Source organism: Eremothecium cymbalariae, chromosome 2, assembly GCF_000235365.1.
Source record: "Eremothecium cymbalariae DBVPG#7215 chromosome 2, complete sequence".
NCBI classification, from domain to species: Eukaryota; Fungi; Ascomycota; class Saccharomycetes; order Saccharomycetales; family Saccharomycetaceae; genus Eremothecium; species Eremothecium cymbalariae.
The window spans coordinates 483,266-501,907 of record NC_016450.1 but is presented as its reverse complement, the minus strand read 5'-3'; the positions used below and the strand labels follow the sequence as shown (position 1 = coordinate 501,907).

Here is an 18,642-nt window from a genome sequence, read left to right as displayed (position 1 = left end):
ATGTTCATTGTAGGTCTGTAGTCCTGATAGTGCCTATGGAGTATTTCCTATGGCCTTCTGTCTCTATTTATGGAGAGAACACATGATCAACGACCATGCATGGCGAAGGAAGTTTTAAGATGCCTAGAGTTGGAAGTTCCTATTAAAACGCCCTTTTCGCTAACAACAGCTGCTTTCTTACAGCTTGTGGTTTGATAGTAGGTGGGCGGAAATTACACAAGGTCTGCTTTTGATTTTGTGCTGAAATGTTTAGAGTTCATGTCATGATTGATATACTCTAATGTAAATGATCTTGAATCTTTCACACGCTTTTCTTCTAGGCGTGCATAGCTATATAATAGTAAAAGAATAATAGCCATATGTTGTTTTTGGGTAGAGGCAGGCTGCAAGGACGGGGGCTTATCCGATTTGAAATCTTGTTCGTCGGTGCTGTACTAGTTGTGCAGATTACTGGATATGTGCAGAGAGAAGCTAGGAGTATCCGCAAAACTTGAAATGATGTTCAGTGGACTGCCTCTCAGGCTGGAAATAAGTAGTAGATGACAGATATAAGTGATATAGATTATTACGCGAATTCTTATATCATACCTGTGTTTTCTGTGTTACGACCTGTAACAGCAGAACAGGTTTATTTCAATTTTGAACGTCATCAAAGTGTTAAATGTGTATTATGCAGGCATTATGGCAACATAAAGTATGCAAGACATGGGAGTCAACACGGCTGTATTAAGGGAAACATTGTCCAAACAATTGGATATTCCAGCTGCTGGGGATGACACGTTCCTTGAGTATGTGATTTCATCGAAGCTTGCTGCTAATTTAGACCGCATCAGAGAGGAAGCAGTAAGGCAGCAGTTAGAGGATAATGATAGTGATTCATTGCCTCTATACAACGAGCAACTGAGTGATCTAGAAATGCACAATTTGTACAAGTTAAACAAGTGTAGAGAAACATTACTGGAAGAGTATAAAGAGTACGTAAAGTCCAGCAAAGCTAGACGTTATAGTGTTGACTTTGACACTTCATTGGGAGAGGAAAATGTATCTACAGTGGTAGAAGCCATAGATTTTCCTAAAGTAGAGGATGACTCGTTGCAGCAGTTGAGAAAGCGTTTACTAGGTCAGAAGAAGGAAAAGGTTGATGAAGATAAACCGGATACGGTAGATAAACAGATACAGGTTGAGGATGACCTTCAGCAGGAACTAGTGTCTGATATGGCCCAACTAGTAGCAAGTTTACGGCAAGGTGCGGTTGCATTCCACAATGCTCTAGAAGAGGACTCAACAGTGTTGAAGGCAACTGAAATTGGTTTACAAGTTACATCTAAAAGTTTGTCCACTCTAGGAACTAAGCTTAAAAAATATCATAAGTCCAAAGTTGGGTTCTTCTTTTACATAAGTTGCGTGCTTTTTATCATGCTAAGTTTACTGGTGACATACTTCATAATTAAGATATTCCCAAAAATGTGAAATACTCTTTAATGAAGGTTGTTCTTTAAAGTGACAGAATAACTTTAAGGTTTAGACAGCAGCCCGGAATTTGATGTGACTACATGTATTACTCTACGAAGTAACTAGGGGGGGTTGATAACAGCGGCCTAATAAAATAAAAAGCTGTGAAAATGAGTTTCCAGCAACTTTTATTTAGATTAAGAATAATTTGTATAACGTTTGTTTTGGGAGATGGTTTCAATTTCATCACTCAATATTTAGAGTTTCGCTATTAAATGTGCCCTGTAAAAGTCCAGTTCTGCAAGACGTCCAAAAACTAACAAATCAAGATATGTAGATACTAATAGCTATATTATACATTTAAGTTTTGTTTGAACGATGGAAAGATGCATCCGTGTTTTATTGAATGTCAATCATCAAGGAATCCTTGTTTCCAATATCAGTTACAAATTCCCTGCTATGTCCAGCCAACAACTCCCTTCTTATTTCTGGACCAATGTCCCTATGGCCTCTTTGACGAACTGTTTCTAATAGGAAATCTCTCTGATCTTGGGTAATATCGTTTTTATAACGTTGGGCAAAAGACAAGAAAGCCTTATGCCAGATGACAGGAAGCACTCTGGTGCTGTCTTCGCCGTTACTTCCATCATCGAGGACCCTGAACCGCATGAAATAAAAGACACATTCATCAACAGTTTGATATGGCAAAGCATATTTCTTCTCTAATAGAATTTTGATGAACACAGTCGTCGCTGGGGAAAAGGGTAGTCTTAGTAAATAACTTAATGCAGCAGAAGAATGTAGCGCTGGTACAGAAATCTTAGCTAATACACTACCAGCTATAGTAGCCTCACGGACATTGCAGCCACCTTCCACCAATGGGAATAAGAAACCTTTGAAAAAAGCAGCAGGTTTGTATAGAGACTTCTTCAAAGCACGATATATGTGGTAATTTAATGAATGATCCTCAGATGTCTCTATATTCTCACGGAATCTTTCCAACAAAACTAGATTGATGAATTTCTGAGCTCCCTTTGAAGAAAGATTAGAAACGAATAACTTTGTGGCCTCATAAACAACATGAGGTGACCACTGATCCGGATTAGTTACGTAAAGTACGTCCTCCCAATTATTCAACGATGGAATAACCTTGAATAACTTTGGAAGCTTTCCATGTGTCCAAGTTTTCAAAATACTGCCCACTGTGGTATACGCCTTGATTACCTTGGGAGGAAGCTCGACACCGTCCTTCGGCCTCAAAACTTGCCCCGTTTCACCCTCCGCAGCTTGCAACTTCATATTCATCTCCATCTCTTTTTCTCTAATTGCAGCCATGATTTTATCTGCCAGAATATATGTACCATTCATAGAATTGTAGTCTGATGCCTTTTTAAAATATTGATCAAACATCGCAGCATCACCCTCGTCTATCTCAATAACCTCTTCCTGTTCTTCCTCCTCTACTATTCCTTGATCCTCAGGCTCAAAGTCAGATATGTTCCCGCCTGCCATATCCTCGTCATCTGAGGACTCGTCTAGTCCATAGTCGGCCACACGAAATCTATTCATAGATTCATTCTGAACAGCAACCTCTGCCTCATCAACAATCTCTTGCTGTTGCTCTCTAGCTAATTGCAGAATCTTCCGCGATGCCTGAGCATCAACATACTCTTCATCTTTATCATCCTCTCCATCAGAAACCACTTTTTTCTTTGACAGCCTTAAATTACCATGCTGAGAAGCAAGATCATTCAACAATGGGTCATGTCTTTGGTTCCGAACCCTATTAGTAACGGCCCTACCCATCCTAAACTACTTCAAAATAACTAAGCTCAATTCAACAATAAACAGACTCTCCTGATCAAACTACTTGACTTGGAAAGCCTTCTGTATAATCATCTCATCGCCAATATTCAAACCTGAAAAAATTTGCGGGCTTTTTCCAGAGAAAAAGAAATCAATTGGAGCTTTCCGATGTGTATGGGTTGTCAAGCCCAAATAGAATTGAAACTCACTAACAGAGGATGCTAAGGAAATGTGTTTCGAGCATTGTCAAGTTGAGGTATACAGGATTTTAAGAATGTGGGAGGTTATACCATCGGATAGTATACGTTGGTTGTTTAATCAGCCGTTTTCTTTTCCAAGAGAAGGAAGCTGACCGTCGAATCTTATTCTCGGCCTCGATGAAGGAAAAATGAAAATGTCAAAAATAGATAGTTTAGAGCAACATCTCTGGTACACGTTTGTTTATTTGAGTAAGCTTCATCGAATAATTGAGAAGTCAGCCACATATCACTGCTGAGGAGACTAGGATGAACAAGAGAAGTGCTAGCCCTCTCGCTTCTCCTAAGAGTAAGCGGAAGCATTTAGTTTCTACGCTAAACAAGCATTATACGGCAATCAATAAACAAATTGATTACAAGAAAATGCATGTTTCAGAGGAGCCTTTGGACATTTTTGTGTGGGGCACTGGATCTATGTGTGAATTGGGGCTAGGGCCGTTGGCTAAGAACAAGGAGGTCAAAAGACCCCGTTTGAATCCATATTTACCTCGAGACAAGGTTGGTATAGTATCTTACGCGGTGGGTGGTATGCACTGTTTGGCTTTGGATAAAGAGAATAACCTTTGGTCTTGGGGCACCAATGATTCTGGGGCGCTGGGAAGGGATACTAGTGGAGCCAATGAGCAATTGAGGGATATGGACTATGATCAAAGTAGTGGGGATGAGGATGGTGACCTTAATGAATTGGAGTCGACACCCACTATGTTGCCTAGAGATTCTTTACCACTGGATCAGATGAAGGTGATACAGTTAGCCGCGACGGATAATATGTCTTGTGTGTTGTTTGAAAATGGTGATGTTTATGCCTGGGGTACTTTCCGCTGTAACGAGGGAATGCTAGGATTCTACCAAGACGCGATTGCGATTCAGCACATTCCATGGAGAGTACCACGGTTCACCAATGCTAAAGTTGTGCAAATGGCAGCTGGTAAGGACCACATTTTGTTTTTAGATGAACATGGTATTGTTTATGCATGGGGAAATGGACAACAATACCAATTAGGCAGAAAGATCATGGAGCGTTCTCGTTTAAGGACCTTAGACCCACGAGCGTTTGGATTAGACGGTGTTAAATACATTGCCTCCGGAGAAAACCATTCATTTGCATTGTCAGATGATGGAAGGCTGTTTGCGTGGGGGCTTAACCAATTTGGCCAGTGCGGTATATCAACAGAAGTCAAGGATGGCGCTATGGTGACTGTTCCAACTGAAGTTGTGTTACCTGAAAATGTCCGTGTTAAGGCGGTGGCGGCTGGCGAACACCATTCTTTAGTTTTGGATGAAAATGGAGATTTATACACCTTTGGAAGACTAGATATGTTTGAAGTTGGTATTCCTAAGTCCAAATTACCCGAAAGTACTTACACAGACGCCCACAATGAACCTCGTGCTGTCCCAGTTCCCACCAAGCTCACTGGTGTCCCAAAGTTTAACTTTATTGCAGCTGGTTCACATCATTCGCTGGCTATTGCTGAAAATGGAATTGTTTATTCCTGGGGATTTGGCGAAACTTATGCTGTTGGTCTTGGCCCCACCGGTGAAGATATCGAAACGCCAACAAATATCAAGAATACAGCTACACAGAATCATCGTATCATGTTTGTTGGTTGCGGTGGTCAATTTTCCGTATCCGGTGGGTTACCATTGAGTGATCAAGAAGCACATAAAAGAGCTGAACAAATGCATGATGAAATGACCTAAAAATATAAGCATTACAGATAGTTGGGAAACCCCTAATTCCAAGATCAGGGTGAACTCATAGCAGTGAACTTTAATAAAACAATAATAAATAGGAAAAGTTAGGCGTAGACTATTATAAAATGAGGATGCCGTATGTAGTTCATTCAAAACTTTGTGTATTCATATAGTTTAACATCGGTTTTTAAAATTAAATTACAAAACTTTTTAAAACAAGCGGCTATAAAGGTCAGATTCTAACCTTAAGACCCTTGCTAGACAAGTATTCTTTCACTTGATGTACCGTATATGCCCCCCTATGAAACATTCCAGCACCTAGACAGGCATCAACACCTGTATTCTTGAATGCTTGTTCGAAATGTTCAGGGATGCCAGCACCACTAGATGCTATTACTGGAATACTAACCGCCTGCTTAACATGTTCAATTAACTCCAAATCATATCCAGAATTAGTTCCATCTTTATCGATACTGTTCAGCAGTATTTCACCTGCACCAAGGGCCTCGCAGGCTCTAGTGAGTTCCCAAACGCCAATATCACGGGCTTCTCTACCGCCTTTGATGGTGCACTGGTACCAACACCACGTTTGTCCCTTATCATTAGGAAATCTGGTCTTCATTGCTTTATTATTTGTATCTGCTGGGCCATTTATGTAAATCTTTCTAGGATCAACTGATATGACAACAGCTTGTACACCATATGCCTTAGAAATTGTTTCAATGGGCGACGTTTCATCTCCATTACCCCCTAATGCATAATACTTCTCAGCAGCATAAACCGCATCAGTGCCAATAGAGACTTTGTCTGCACCAGATCTGAAATAGAGTGCCGCAACATCTAGCGCGCTAACTGCAGTCCCATCAACATCTAAGACATCCTTAATACCACCACCGACAGTAAGAGGAACGAAAACCGTCTTTGCAGCCAACCTCAATACCTCTAACATGGGAGAGTCCCTTAAAGGACAGTTTCTATAACTTGTAATATTCAGGAAAGTAACTTCGTCCGCACCTTGTTCATAATATCTTTGTGCTAATTCTACGGGCTTTCCCAAGTTTCTCACATTGCCTGTCACAGATTTCTCACGTACATCATATTGATCACCTTTGGTTACCACCAAATCACCATCATCATTAGTACGAACATCTAGACAAGCAATAATTCTTCTGCTCAGGCCATAATTTGAATGATCATTCGATATTTTCACCGCATCCTCCTCCGAATGCTTCGCAATAGGATGCTGTTGTCTTAGGAAGTTTCTAATGATCTCAAGACCAGCTGTACCAGACTTTTCAGGATGAAACTGCGTAGCAAACACATTGCCCTTATACACAGCCGCAACAAATTCCTCCTCACCATAACTAGCGGTTGCAAACTTCCAACCCTGCTTACGCAAATACTCCCGCTCCTCATTCGACTTCAAAATAGCAGCATAAGAATGAACAAAGTAATACCTTTGCAAAGGATCCAGCCCAAAGAACAAATCATCATCCGCATTTACACTGTTCCATCCAATCTGAGGAACAGGCTTTTTGCTCCTTTTAAATTTACACAACCTGATATCAATCAAATCCAACCCTCTGCACCCTGCAGATTCCTCAGAAGAACTAAACAACGCCTGCAACCCAACACATATGCCCATGATTAGCCTGCCCGACGTAATATAATCTTTTATAGGCTCCAAAAACCCATATTTGTTCATATTGTCAATAAAATGACCAAAATTACCAACACCTGGAAGGATTAACTTCTCGGCCCTTTCCAACTCGGCATCTTGTGCACTGGTCACAATTCTAACTTTATAACCTAGGTGTTCAATCGCATTCGATATTGATTGTAGATTGCCACTTCTCAGGTCGATAACGTGCACCGTTCCCATAATAACTATATTTAGTAGAATTAGGTTTTTGATCAGCTATATTATTTCCCCAGAACACTCTCAACAAAGCAACAAGTCTAAATACGCTCAAATTATCCACCGTTTTTCGGAACTTCGAGTAAATATTAACAGTTAATTAATAAGCTCCATATCCAATTAAGAGAATTTTTCAAGAATTTCAATTGCCCAAGAAGGAAATGACTCAGCGATGACTTAAAAATAAGAGATGCGCTAAGAATATTAAAGCCAATTAGCGATACTTACAGAGAAGGCTAGAGAGGATTCAGAGTGAAAATCCAAGTCCTGGGATTTGAAAAGTAACATAGATGAAAAACGTACGGCATATGTTACATTGTGGGGGTAGATTTGAAGTGTAGATTATACATAATCAAATTAGTAAAAATAGTGACAATACTAAAATAATTAAAAACAATAAAAATGAAAATAAAAATAAAATCATAATAACGAATTAGGAAGATATCACAAGATCATGACTTTTTTTAAGTTCTCTTCTCAGTCTTACCGCAGCAGCTAGTTTACGTAACACGTCTTCTGTAGTCTCCCAAGATATACATCCATCGGTTATGGAAACGCCGTATTTTAAGCCTTTTTTGCCCTCTGGTGGGATGGACTGATTACCCTCGTTAATATTCGACTCAATCATGACACCTACTATTTTGTCTTCACCTTTGGCGATTTGTTCTGCAACAGTATCGTTAACTTTAGGTTGGTTCCTGAAGTCTTTGTTAGAGTTACCGTGAGAATAGTCGATCATCAAAAAGCCACCTGGAGGGAGTTGCGACTTTGCCTCAGCTACTGACTTCGCATCATAGTTGGTACCCCGTTTGCCGCCTCTTAATACAACAAAACAATGTTCGTTGCCCTTGGTTGTTGTGATTGCAGCCAAACCATGTTTCGTCACCCCCATGAAGTGATGTGAATGAGAAGCAGCTCTGACCGCATCCAACGCAACGTCCAAGGACCCGTCTGTTCCGTTTTTAAATCCAATAGGGAATGATAGACCAGAGGCTAGTTCTCGGTGCAATTGCGACTCAGTAGTCCTGGCACCAATGGCTCCAAAAGAAAGCAAGTCCGTGAGGTACTGTGGTGAAATGGTATCCAACATTTCTGACCCAATAGGAATACCAATAGAAGTCAAGTTCACAAACAACTGCCTTGCTGCATGCAAACCCTTGTTGATGTTGAATGTATTGTTCATATCAGGATCGTTAATCAAACCCTTCCAGCCAATAGTAGTCCGTGGCTTCTCTAGATATGCCCTCATTATAATACATAAATCTTCCTTAAGCTCATCAGACAACTTCTTCAATCTACTAGCATAATCCTGTGCTGCATCCAAATCGTGGATCGAACAAGGACCCACCACCGCGAGTATCCTATCATCTTTACCAGTAACAATCTTGATGGCCTCTCTCCGACCCCTCTGAGTAGTTTCAAAACACTCCTTCGTAGCCGGAATTTGAGCTTGGAGCAACGCAGGCGACACCAACGGATCATAACCCAATATCCGCACGTCTTCAGCTTGTTCTGGGTCTGGTACAAACATGGGAAACCCGGTCATTTGTTCTTTCATAAAAACCTTGGTCGTCTCTACACTTCCTTTAGTTGGAATTACGTCTTTCTGCCCACCTTTTTTTGTAAAAAGAATAAAGATAGCAAGAAATAATACCAAATAATTTAATACCTTTTATATACTCATCCGTAGTTTTAATTAGCACGGATGTCTTGTTTTGCACTTGGAAACTCGACGGCTCTTTACGACAAAATAATGGCTTCCAACTTTTTTTTTCTCTCCAATGGTGACTCTTACTTAAATGCAAAAAATATGAAATTTCGAAGCTGAAGAGATTGACAAGAAGTGTCAGAATGAGCCGTAGATGGAATGACTGTGGAAGCCATGGTTGGGCTCTGATGGATACCAAGGTTGGTACAATTTACAAGATTGTTGTATGAGAAAGTAGATCATTAATGTAGTGAGTTTGTTAATGTATATGTAGAAAAGCATGTTGACGTAACGTTTTATGGATTGTAGTTTGATGTGGCAAAATAGTCATATCAAGCGATAATGAGGACTAGAGATATATGACTTTAAAAAGCGGCTACGTGGGGCGCAGAGCAGACAGATATACGGTTAGCGGTAGTCGCACAGTGTCTTGCCACATGGTTCTTCGTTTAAGGGAAATTACTGTATATCCATTATAAATGTAGGAGGGATAAGGGTATATATATATTTAAGTTTCAATTACGACTAAAAAGAGCTGAAACATGACTACGGAAGCTTCATAAAGTGACATCGCATTTGGACAGCGTCAGTAAGTCATAATAATACTAATACTAATACTACTACTAATAATAATAAAGACAGCTAGCTACTAGGACTGGATGTTGATCCTATAGTATCGAATATAGTGTCATATGAAGGGGGGTAGCTGCTGTCAAATCTTGTTCCGTCGTCGGTGCTGTTGTAGGTCGTAGAGTACAGCCGGTTGTATATATCTTTGTTCATGATTGCAGTACTGAATTCTTGGTATGGCGGAAGGTGTAAGCTACTGCTCATATCTTGATCGACCAATAATACCGGCAATTTCAAGCATATAAGCATATTTGTCATTCTCGATTTAGGTTCTAGAAGTCTTAGATTGACTTGTGCTTTTAAAATATGTGTAATTTTTAATTTGCAACGTTCCGAACCAAAAGTGTCGCTCATTTCACAATAATAAGGATAGAGGGACTTACTCAGAACTATGCTTCGCTTGTTCGATGAGACGACTAAATCAGGGAATTGGAAAAAGTGTTGTGCTCCATACTTCCCGTTTACGACTCTTTTGTCCAAGAGAAACATATTAGTCGCCATGTAGGACTTTGACTTAGATAGCGTTTGGTTCAAGTCTTTTCGTTTGATACAAGGAATTAGTAGATTTTGTTCCAATATAATTTCTATATTATTAATTTCCACCCTATTTTCATCTCCCCTCAGCAAACTTAGGTGGAATTGAAACGGCTGATCAAACTCAATTAATTTGGTCGACAAGTATATTTCATAATCAAGGAGCCCGTCCCGCCAAGTTCCTCTACTTTCCACACAATCGTACTTTAGTAAATTACCAGGTGGTAATGTCTTCTTAACATTAAACGGTTTGGAAAGGAATATTGTTTCGTATTGTGCCTTTTGTCTCATCACAGTACAAAAAAACTCCATTCTATATTGGGTTGAACCCAAGTGTGTACCAATGGAAGCATGAAAGTTAAGAGGATCTAAAACAAAATTGAATGGATAGCTATAATTGCCTGGGGATAATAACATTAGCTTGTTTTCGAGATAAATTGTGTCTCTAATCATAGGTTTCAAGTGACTACAGTGCTCAGCACTAAGATCTTTTAGCAGACGCACAGCCTTCTCACCAAATTGGGTCAAACAAACATATTCTGAAGAATATCCACTTAATTGTACTTTCAAATCCTGAAACAGCACACCAGACTGTCCCTTAACTGTGATAAAGAGGGTCCCACCAAATACGGACTTGGATTGCAGTAAGGTCTCTTCATCCACAGATGACCGGGTGGATGACGTAGTTGCCGCCATCGATTCCTCCTGTGTAAAGATTCCAGGTAAATAGCACGTATCTTGTGGAAGCACTAGCTGAATACGTAAACTAGCTGATTCATGGACATCAACCAGAGGGTTGTATTCTAAATTGAAGCTATTAAAAACAATAACAGGCGGAACGGGGGTTTTATGTTTTATAAGTGTCCCATGACACTTAAGATTCCGTAACTGAACCACCTTGCATTTAGCATCGATCCCACCAGAATGTGTACATTCTCCATAACAACATTCGGTCCTAGAATTACCACTGAAAATAGACTTCCTTAATGCCATTTTTGATGATTTGCTCACCAAACGTTTACGTCCTGTCAGTTCTTTAGCTCCAGTATTCCAGAAGGGAGACAAAGAAGAACCAGACAAATTGCTCATTAAACCACTTTTATTTCCTTGACACCTCCAAGCTAGCTTTCTGACACCTGCAAATTATTATATTTACTAAATCAAGAAACAAGATCAGCTAATAGCCATCGTATTTTTGTGTAACGTCAAAGACGTCGAAAACAACAATACCCACTTTATCATCCCTGCCCCCTCTCCAAGACATCCCGACAAACAACACTTCTCCATCATCAAATCTTCTTTTAAATAGTCTGAAAAAACAATCAACATAAACACATCATAATCGTATATATATGCCACATAGCACCTCTATCTTTGTATATCAATGTAGCTTGTGTCCCATCCAACCGTTACCAGCTAACGCTGCATATCATCTGCAAGGGCCATCCATCACGTGACTAATATTTCCCGCAAAATATAACTTATTCCTTCAAGCTTCCCACTGCTCCCTAATCCTTCTGGTCCAGCCTTCCGCACACAAAACAGCCTGTCTGGCTATTTTAATACTCAAATCCCACAACAATCGCCAGTGGCTCTCCCTCACTTGCAGCAACTGCCATTACCTGCATTGACCCAGCCCTGTTTGAGTTTACCCTCTTCTAGTCCGTTAAAAACGTCATCGAAGGAACCTATATCTAAAACACGACCGCCTGAACTCCTGCAATGCCTGTAGGAAAAACAATACAAAACGCTCTTATCTAGCTACCTCTATCTGTGTATCTCTAACTTGGCATCTGCATCTACTTGGTTGCTAAAACGTAGCAAAACCAAAACAACTCAAGTTCGGGTAACAAAAATACTAACCCCTGCCCACCGCCCCCCCTCCCCCCTCCCCCCTCCCCCTTACTGTGCTTCTTTCGAATAATAGACCGGTTTGTGTAGGTAAGCATGCTGCTGCTGTATGGCCGCTCGAGGAAAAAACGGTTCCAGTCGTTTATTTCCTAATTGGAGGCGGCGCCTATTCTCTTTTTGGGATTACCTAGAAAACGCGCGAGACTAATGATGTGTGCACTTCGCTCCGAATGAACAATTGATCGTTAAGAGCTGAAACAAGAGGGCGTAATAGAGTACGTATGTACGGACAGAAGGCAGCATATCTTTGGGAGAGAAATCAGGGACACGGTAAAACATACAATAGGGCATCAGGTTCCAATTGGTTGACCAAAAGGAGGTGGCGACAATGTCTGGCCGTGGCAACGATGCGCATGATAAAATATGAAGGCAAAAAGTGGAAGCGTAAAGCTGCAAGTAGGTAGGCATTATACGTATATAGACGTATGTTGTTAATGTGTGTGTATTTGTGTGTGTATGTATTTACGGACTTAAGCATAATGAGCCGCATATAGAGCATATGTGGCAATCAATTAATGGAAAGGCAGTTTCTTTATTTAGGTGAAATGCAGCTTTTGAAAAAAGGGTTTTTCACGCCCCCCCCACAGCATCCTCCCATCCTCCTCTCTCATCTACCCATCTCCCAATGTTTAATCATTGTTGCTTAATGTTTGTGTCTATGGGAATTCTGTAAGCAGTAAAAAGGCAGCCTTTTTGTAAAGGTAAAAACTTTCCATGTCCTCGTACTACATGGGTTTCACGTCGCATTGATAGGGAGGAGGAGCAGCCGAATTCGATGGTTGTAGTTGCCGACCTCATCATTTACTAGCGCAACCATGTCTTCTACCATTGACTTGGGTGGGCCATTCTCCCGCTTCGAAACGTGGATATGAATGCCACAAACATTACCACAGGCAAGTTGATGTTTCTAGCGTAGGCACAACGGGACGGGCTGGCCGCATGGGACGTTTATTAGCATAGTTCGAAGAGAGACGGAAAGAGGGATCAAGAGTAAAGGAATTAGACGCTTAACTCAGATACTCACGCAAAGGAAGAGGGATACAGAGAGAGGAAGGGAGGGAGAGAGGGAGAGAGAGGGAGAGCATTAGACATTTACGCACGCACGCACATCTGGACGCACAGGCCTACACACGAAAAACCACACAAGACGCACATACACCCTTATGCACGGACCCAATAGACACGCATGCATGGTCATGTACATAAAAGCGGATTTGTATTTTAGTCGAACGAAATAAAAGGAAAAATATAGGAAACGAACGCGGTTGCTAGATAGTTGGGGATGAATAATGCAGTCAGAGAAAGTCTTAGGTGTCACACACTATGGGCCGCTAAGGTTCTCACTCGACTCATACAGGAAACCAAATCCATGAGCCATGAGTAGCGGTATGAAGGTAAATGGAAATCGTTAACGGCTTTTTTTTGATGCCAACGGCACAGGGTAGGTAAAAAACTTACCGCTTAGATGCTTTCAGTTTCCATCCTATTTTGGTCTCCGTGGAGCCAGATTTGTTGAAAGTTCATAGTATCATATTTTCCTAATGTATGCTCATATACAGGATTGTGCACAACGGTCTATTTACGGTTAAGAGCATCTTTGGTAAAGGTCAAGTTTTCGCCAATGTGCTAGGACTGCAATTGAGAGGTTGGATACATAGGTAGTGCAGGACTCTCAGAGTTACATGACACATTTGAGGATGAAATGCCAAAACATGGAAGCGGATCTTCATTTTAAAAGGCTTCAAAGGAGAACAGAACTAGGAAAAAAAAGCTAGAACGGAGCTTTGTGGAGCCGACATTCATATGCGCTTCCTTTGTTTGTTCAGGTTGCCGCCTATTCACGTACAGAGAGAATAGTAGACTTGAGTATCATGCAACTATTTTAACTCTGGTTTCCGATAATATAAATTCCAAAAAGATCTTGTTGTCCTTCGCTTGCAAATAAAATAACGTCTGTTTTCTTTTTTTGATGCATAGTAAATTTATTTGCTGCAAACGTAATACAAGCTACGTCTGTCTATCCCTCCTTGCACCAATTTTTTTTTAATCCATTCTAGTTCCAACTATCTACTTGGCTTTTAAATTTGGATTTTTTATTTTCGAGAGATTATATAAACCTTTTTGCTTTTATCGCTCTTTCTTCCTTTTGTTGTCAGGAAAAGCTCTCTTACTTGCCAATACTGTCATCCTTGATCTAATTTTTTGGACTAAGCCCCCCTCCTCCTACTACTTCACACGCACGTTAGACTCAAACTAACCACAAAAGAAGCATTTTGGGGGACATTACGCCTGCTGCTAGCACTAGAAAACGACGAAAATAGGCGTGTTGTACATCCACGTTATTGGCAGTTTTTTTTTTAAAAAAAAAAACTCAGGGAACAATAAGCCAACAGTTACTATTGTTCTATTCTTCGAAGGAACGCCTTTTTCAAGCAGCGATCTTCGCTTTTTGCACACCTATTGTTCTAAAAAGTCAGTATGCCTAACCCACCTGTGAAACTACCATCGATCCATCATATTTTAAATATCGTTGATATAGTGGAGACAGACCAATACCGCCACAAATCATACCCTTCGGTATCACCCCCAATTTCACATTCACCAACACGTGGTTCTTCGATCTCTGCTATATCCGAATTCAACTTGGCACCACCTCAAACGCCGATATTTTATTCAGGCAGGGTTAGATCTCCTTCACTTCCACAGATTCGTTCATGTCCACAACCTCTACCACGACACCACAGCATCTCGCATTTCCAAACGCCATATTACGCTGTTACACCAAAGACAAATGCAGAGGCGACTTCTACCGCATCGTCATCATCGGCTCCATCCTCAGCGTTTGCCGATAGCAGTGAGGGACATGCGCCAATTTATTATCATCAAGTCTACCAGACAACAGCAGTAACACCTTTACCTTTCGGAATTGGCGGGGTCGCGCAGACTAGTCCTGTGTTTGGTCCCCAGTCTTGTGAGATACATTACACATTAGAACCCCATCGAGACTATGTGCCTAAACAGATCATGGCACCATCTACAACGACGGCGACTACCGTGCAAATGGAGCCTATTTCAGCTTCACAAGCAGGCACCGCTATACCAAAAGTACCCCACAAGGCCTTGAAGTCGGTAGAACATACTAAGAAACAACATCGACGTTCCAACTTGCCCAAAGAGACGGTAGATATCCTTAATGAGTGGCTCCGGGACCATTACGACAATCCTTATCCTTCCCCTCAAGAAAAAAAAGAGCTGCTTAAACAAACTGGTTTAAATCCGGTTCAATTATCCAATTGGTTTATCAACGTTAGACGGCGTAAGATTTTCCAAAACTATTATAAGCTATCCAAGAGTTATAGTGGAAACATAACATCACAGTCCCACGCTGAACCGCCTAGAGGGGCTATCGAAGAAGCTCGTTCTGATAGTGAATTAGACAAGCGGTTTAATATTGTGCCGCTAACGAGAAGGAAAAAATTGATAGATAGATTGGAAGAATTGAAGAACTTGTCTGGTACAAACGTTTAAATATTCCGCCTGCATTCCGCTTGAAATGTCTCCCCACAATTGATTATTTACTTAATCAATATTATATGTACTGTGTTCTCCTTTCATGTGCAATGTATTTATAAGACTTACTGATCATTATTATACATATCTAGAAAACCATATTTGCGTTGTAATGTAATACTAATAATACTCATAGTAGCAACATTAGATATATTTAAGAGAGAGAAACAAAGAAACAAAAACTGAACATGAGAAATAAAAATAAAAATGAAAATGAAATAATAAGATTTAAGACTTATTTGATGGTAATCTATTTAGCTACTTAATAATGCATACCTCCCTTAAAATGAAAAATAACTTTGACGGTTGGAACAAACAAAATACCCTTATCACAATCATTGACCTGGAATATAACTATCTAACTCTTCCTCTACTTCCATTGGATTCACCTTAGCTGGCACGGCTACCGCTACCGCTGCTGTTTGGTGTTGTTGTTGATGCTGCTGGTGCTGTTGATGGTGTTGATGGTGGTGATGGTGGTGATGGTGATGAACATGATGATAGTGTCCCTTATTTGGTTCACGAATACGCCTTGCTCCAAAGTTATTCACTGTACCAATCCTGTTTTCCAAAGGAACATAAAACCCTCCTCTAGAAGCATCATACTCAAACCTCAACTCATCACTTACTTGCCCTCCATTTTTACCCCTGCCAAATTGACGGCCTTCTTCAAAACCGGGATCCAAATCAATAGTAATCTCTCGGTCGTCTAGCTTGGTCTTCGATAAGTACTTCAGCGCAGCTAGCGCCTCCTGAGGAGTTTGATAAATTATGAAGCAAAACCCACATGGAGTAAACTTAAAACGATCCAAACCCATAATAATCCTCTCAATAGTTCCGCACTTGTTAAAGAGTTCATATAGCTGTTCTTCAGATGTATAGAAAGAAAGATTACCGACATATATCGTTGCCGAAACCATAGATTTACGAAGTTCTTCAAGCCCAGAAGGCGTTTTCCTCGCTTTGCGTTTCAAATAGTTCGATGGCACATCTAGTCGATCACAAGAATGATCCCATCTCAACTCATCAAATTCTGCTAGTGACATAATGGTATCGCTTTTATCTAGATCCTTGTATCTTCGACTCTTAGAGAAGTAGTCTGTAAGTAATTCTAACGACTACTTTTTGTACCCGCCAAATTCCAATGCCAGCTTAGGTGGGTGGGCCTCAACGCAGAACCTCGCAACCATAGGGGAGGGTAACCTGTATATGACATACTCTCTGTATATACAGGCTTTAAATACAGCTACGCAAACGTTACCTGGGAACCATCACGATAGTTGTAAGGCATGCCAAGGTTGAAAAACTTTTGAGGCAACAGACTTAGAAGATTATGTGAAGCAGCTTTTGGCTCTTGTTGCCAGAAGTTAACAAACATAGGCGATCTTTTTGCTACGGGAAACCTATGAATCTTTTACGAAAACATTTGGAAGCCAAGCTGCATAAAATTAAACAGGGCATAATGCTGGTTCATATGAGATTTATCAGTTTCGTTAATTGACTTTTTTGTGATATAGATAAGCAACGGTGTTTCTTTAAGTGAAATATAATAAAGATAAGCGTGATATACATGATTAGATCATATCTGATGCTTTTGGTGGAGAAAAATCTCATCATGCTAACGGCATGTCGAGGGCCACTAGATGAGGTCACGTGCTAGCTTGAACTTCTCGTCACGTGCCAGCTAATACTTAGGTTGATGATCAGTTACTGTTTATGTAGTCTCTAATATGGCTCAACTACCCTCTGGGGATCTAGCTGGACCTATATCTAATCTAATCTAGCTAGTTTGGGTCTTCTTATATAGTTTCTGTTGTCCTACTTAAGCTCTCTTGCTTACTTGCTATGCAGATTCCTAGCCGATAACCGCTCAATGGTTATCTTAACACTCCTAACAGTTCTGATTCGCTGCTATACAATGGTTATCATCTTCATAGTCTCCTAACGACTCTGATTCGCTGTTTCTTTGTCTTGTTATCGTTACGATAGAGAGGCTCTTTTGATTTTTACGCATGTGATCGTAAAATGCAATAGATACAGATTATTTGTTACGGTCCGTATCGCTTCTATCTACTCCGATATAGTGTAACGGCTATCACATCACGCTCTCACCGTGGAGACCCGGGTTCGACTCCCGGTATCGGAGGATTATCTTTTTCCAGTTCTATTGTAATTTTTCTCTCGAGGAACTTAACTAACTTCTCAAGATAATAATGGATAGTGCTAGTGTTTGTCCTGGCCGTCAGAAGGATAATCCCGCACGGGGCTATATAAGGATGATCGATGATGCATGGCGAGGCCTTTATTCTCGAATCAAGCCCCTCTCTATCTCTCCCTTCGATTAAGATATTCAAATAATTACTTTCTTAGGCAATCATACAAATGTAGTTTTAGTTATCCAAGCTGCAGCTTGCTTTAGCACTGCAACATATCCTTTACTGTAACATGTCCATAGCAGTATATTTATATTCGCTTTTCAAAATAGATCAGACATAATTGTTGTTTACGGATGGATACCATATATGGTGATACAGGAAAATATGTGGTGTGATTAATGGGATTAAGGCGAACGAACATGATGCTCCAAGAGAGTTTGATAAAAAATTACAGCATACCTACCGCACACACAGTCCAGGGATACATGTATAGGCAAATCACATAAATACTTGTTTAAAACGTTTAGAACATTTTGATCCTACGAACCCTTGGCGGTAAATAGGATAATGAAGTTCATTCTCACGTGAAAATTTGACCAAGACAAATAGCTAAAGTAAGATGGTTTGCCTATATTGGATATACAGGAAAGCACATCCGAAGATTTAAAAGACTGAAAGACTAAAATAGATGAATATGATAACACAAGTGTCATTACATTAAATTCAAAGAATAATCGATATAAAAAATAAAGATAAAAATAAAAATAAAAGTGACGTTCGAGCATAAGGGTTAAAAGTAACAAAAAAAAGCCAGCAACATATATGAATCTATTAGGTAATAATAGTAATAGTAGTAGTAGAGAAAGAGCGCCATGGTTCTAAAGTGGCAAAAGCACTCGCATAAATCGACGACCACAATTACCAACACAAAGAACGGAGGGAAGCATAGTATGAACCGAAGTTCTCAACAAAGCAGATAACATAGGAAGATTCAAAGACAGAAAA

At 40.3% G+C, this 18,642-nt stretch overlaps 8 protein-coding genes and 1 non-coding gene across 9 annotated transcripts; 4 read left to right on the top strand and 5 right to left on the bottom strand.

Moving 5' to 3' along the window:
* Positions 1 to 705: 705 nt before the first annotated feature.
* On the top strand, positions 706 to 1,470 carry USE1 (SNAP receptor USE1; the record flags this gene model as incomplete). Its single annotated transcript, XM_003644768.1, has 1 exon — positions 706 to 1,470. One exon carries the CDS (start codon positions 706 to 708, stop codon positions 1,468 to 1,470), a length of 765 nt encoding a protein of 254 aa, XP_003644816.1.
* A 381-nt stretch (positions 1,471 to 1,851) lies between these two features.
* Positions 1,852 to 3,258, bottom strand: ENP1 (snoRNA-binding rRNA-processing protein ENP1; the record flags this gene model as incomplete). Its single annotated transcript, XM_003644767.1, has 1 exon — positions 1,852 to 3,258. The coding sequence occupies one exon, from the start codon at positions 3,256 to 3,258 to the stop codon at positions 1,852 to 1,854; it is 1,407 nt and encodes a 468-aa protein (XP_003644815.1).
* A 506-nt stretch (positions 3,259 to 3,764) lies between these two features.
* On the top strand, positions 3,765 to 5,216 carry SRM1 (Ran guanyl-nucleotide exchange factor; the record flags this gene model as incomplete). The annotated part of the gene is made up of 1 exon (XM_003644766.1): positions 3,765 to 5,216. The coding sequence occupies one exon, from the start codon at positions 3,765 to 3,767 to the stop codon at positions 5,214 to 5,216; it is 1,452 nt and encodes a 483-aa protein (XP_003644814.1).
* Positions 5,217 to 5,442: 226 nt separating this feature from the next.
* HIS7 (imidazoleglycerol-phosphate synthase) lies at positions 5,443 to 7,092 on the bottom strand (the record flags this gene model as incomplete). The annotated part of the gene is made up of 1 exon (XM_003644765.1): positions 5,443 to 7,092. The coding sequence occupies one exon, from the start codon at positions 7,090 to 7,092 to the stop codon at positions 5,443 to 5,445; it is 1,650 nt and encodes a 549-aa protein (XP_003644813.1).
* Positions 7,093 to 7,561: 469 nt separating this feature from the next.
* ARO4 (3-deoxy-7-phosphoheptulonate synthase ARO4) lies at positions 7,562 to 8,686 on the bottom strand (the record flags this gene model as incomplete). Its single annotated transcript, XM_003644764.1, has 1 exon — positions 7,562 to 8,686. The coding sequence occupies one exon, from the start codon at positions 8,684 to 8,686 to the stop codon at positions 7,562 to 7,564; it is 1,125 nt and encodes a 374-aa protein (XP_003644812.1).
* Positions 8,687 to 9,478: 792 nt separating this feature from the next.
* Positions 9,479 to 11,089, bottom strand: SPO23 (Spo23p; the record flags this gene model as incomplete). Its single annotated transcript, XM_003644763.1, has 1 exon — positions 9,479 to 11,089. One exon carries the CDS (start codon positions 11,087 to 11,089, stop codon positions 9,479 to 9,481), a length of 1,611 nt encoding a protein of 536 aa, XP_003644811.1.
* A 3,300-nt stretch (positions 11,090 to 14,389) lies between these two features.
* Ecym_2247 (homeobox domain-containing protein) lies at positions 14,390 to 15,439 on the top strand (the record flags this gene model as incomplete). Its single annotated transcript, XM_003644762.1, has 1 exon — positions 14,390 to 15,439. The coding sequence occupies one exon, from the start codon at positions 14,390 to 14,392 to the stop codon at positions 15,437 to 15,439; it is 1,050 nt and encodes a 349-aa protein (XP_003644810.1).
* A 377-nt stretch (positions 15,440 to 15,816) lies between these two features.
* Positions 15,817 to 16,527, bottom strand: CBC2 (nuclear cap-binding protein subunit CBC2; the record flags this gene model as incomplete). Its single annotated transcript, XM_003644761.1, has 1 exon — positions 15,817 to 16,527. One exon carries the CDS (start codon positions 16,525 to 16,527, stop codon positions 15,817 to 15,819), a length of 711 nt encoding a protein of 236 aa, XP_003644809.1.
* Positions 16,528 to 17,555: 1,028 nt separating this feature from the next.
* Positions 17,556 to 17,627, top strand: Ecym_2245. The gene has a single exon. It is a non-coding gene; the product is annotated as a tRNA-Glu (tRNA).
* The last annotated feature ends 1,015 nt before the right edge of the window (positions 17,628 to 18,642 follow it).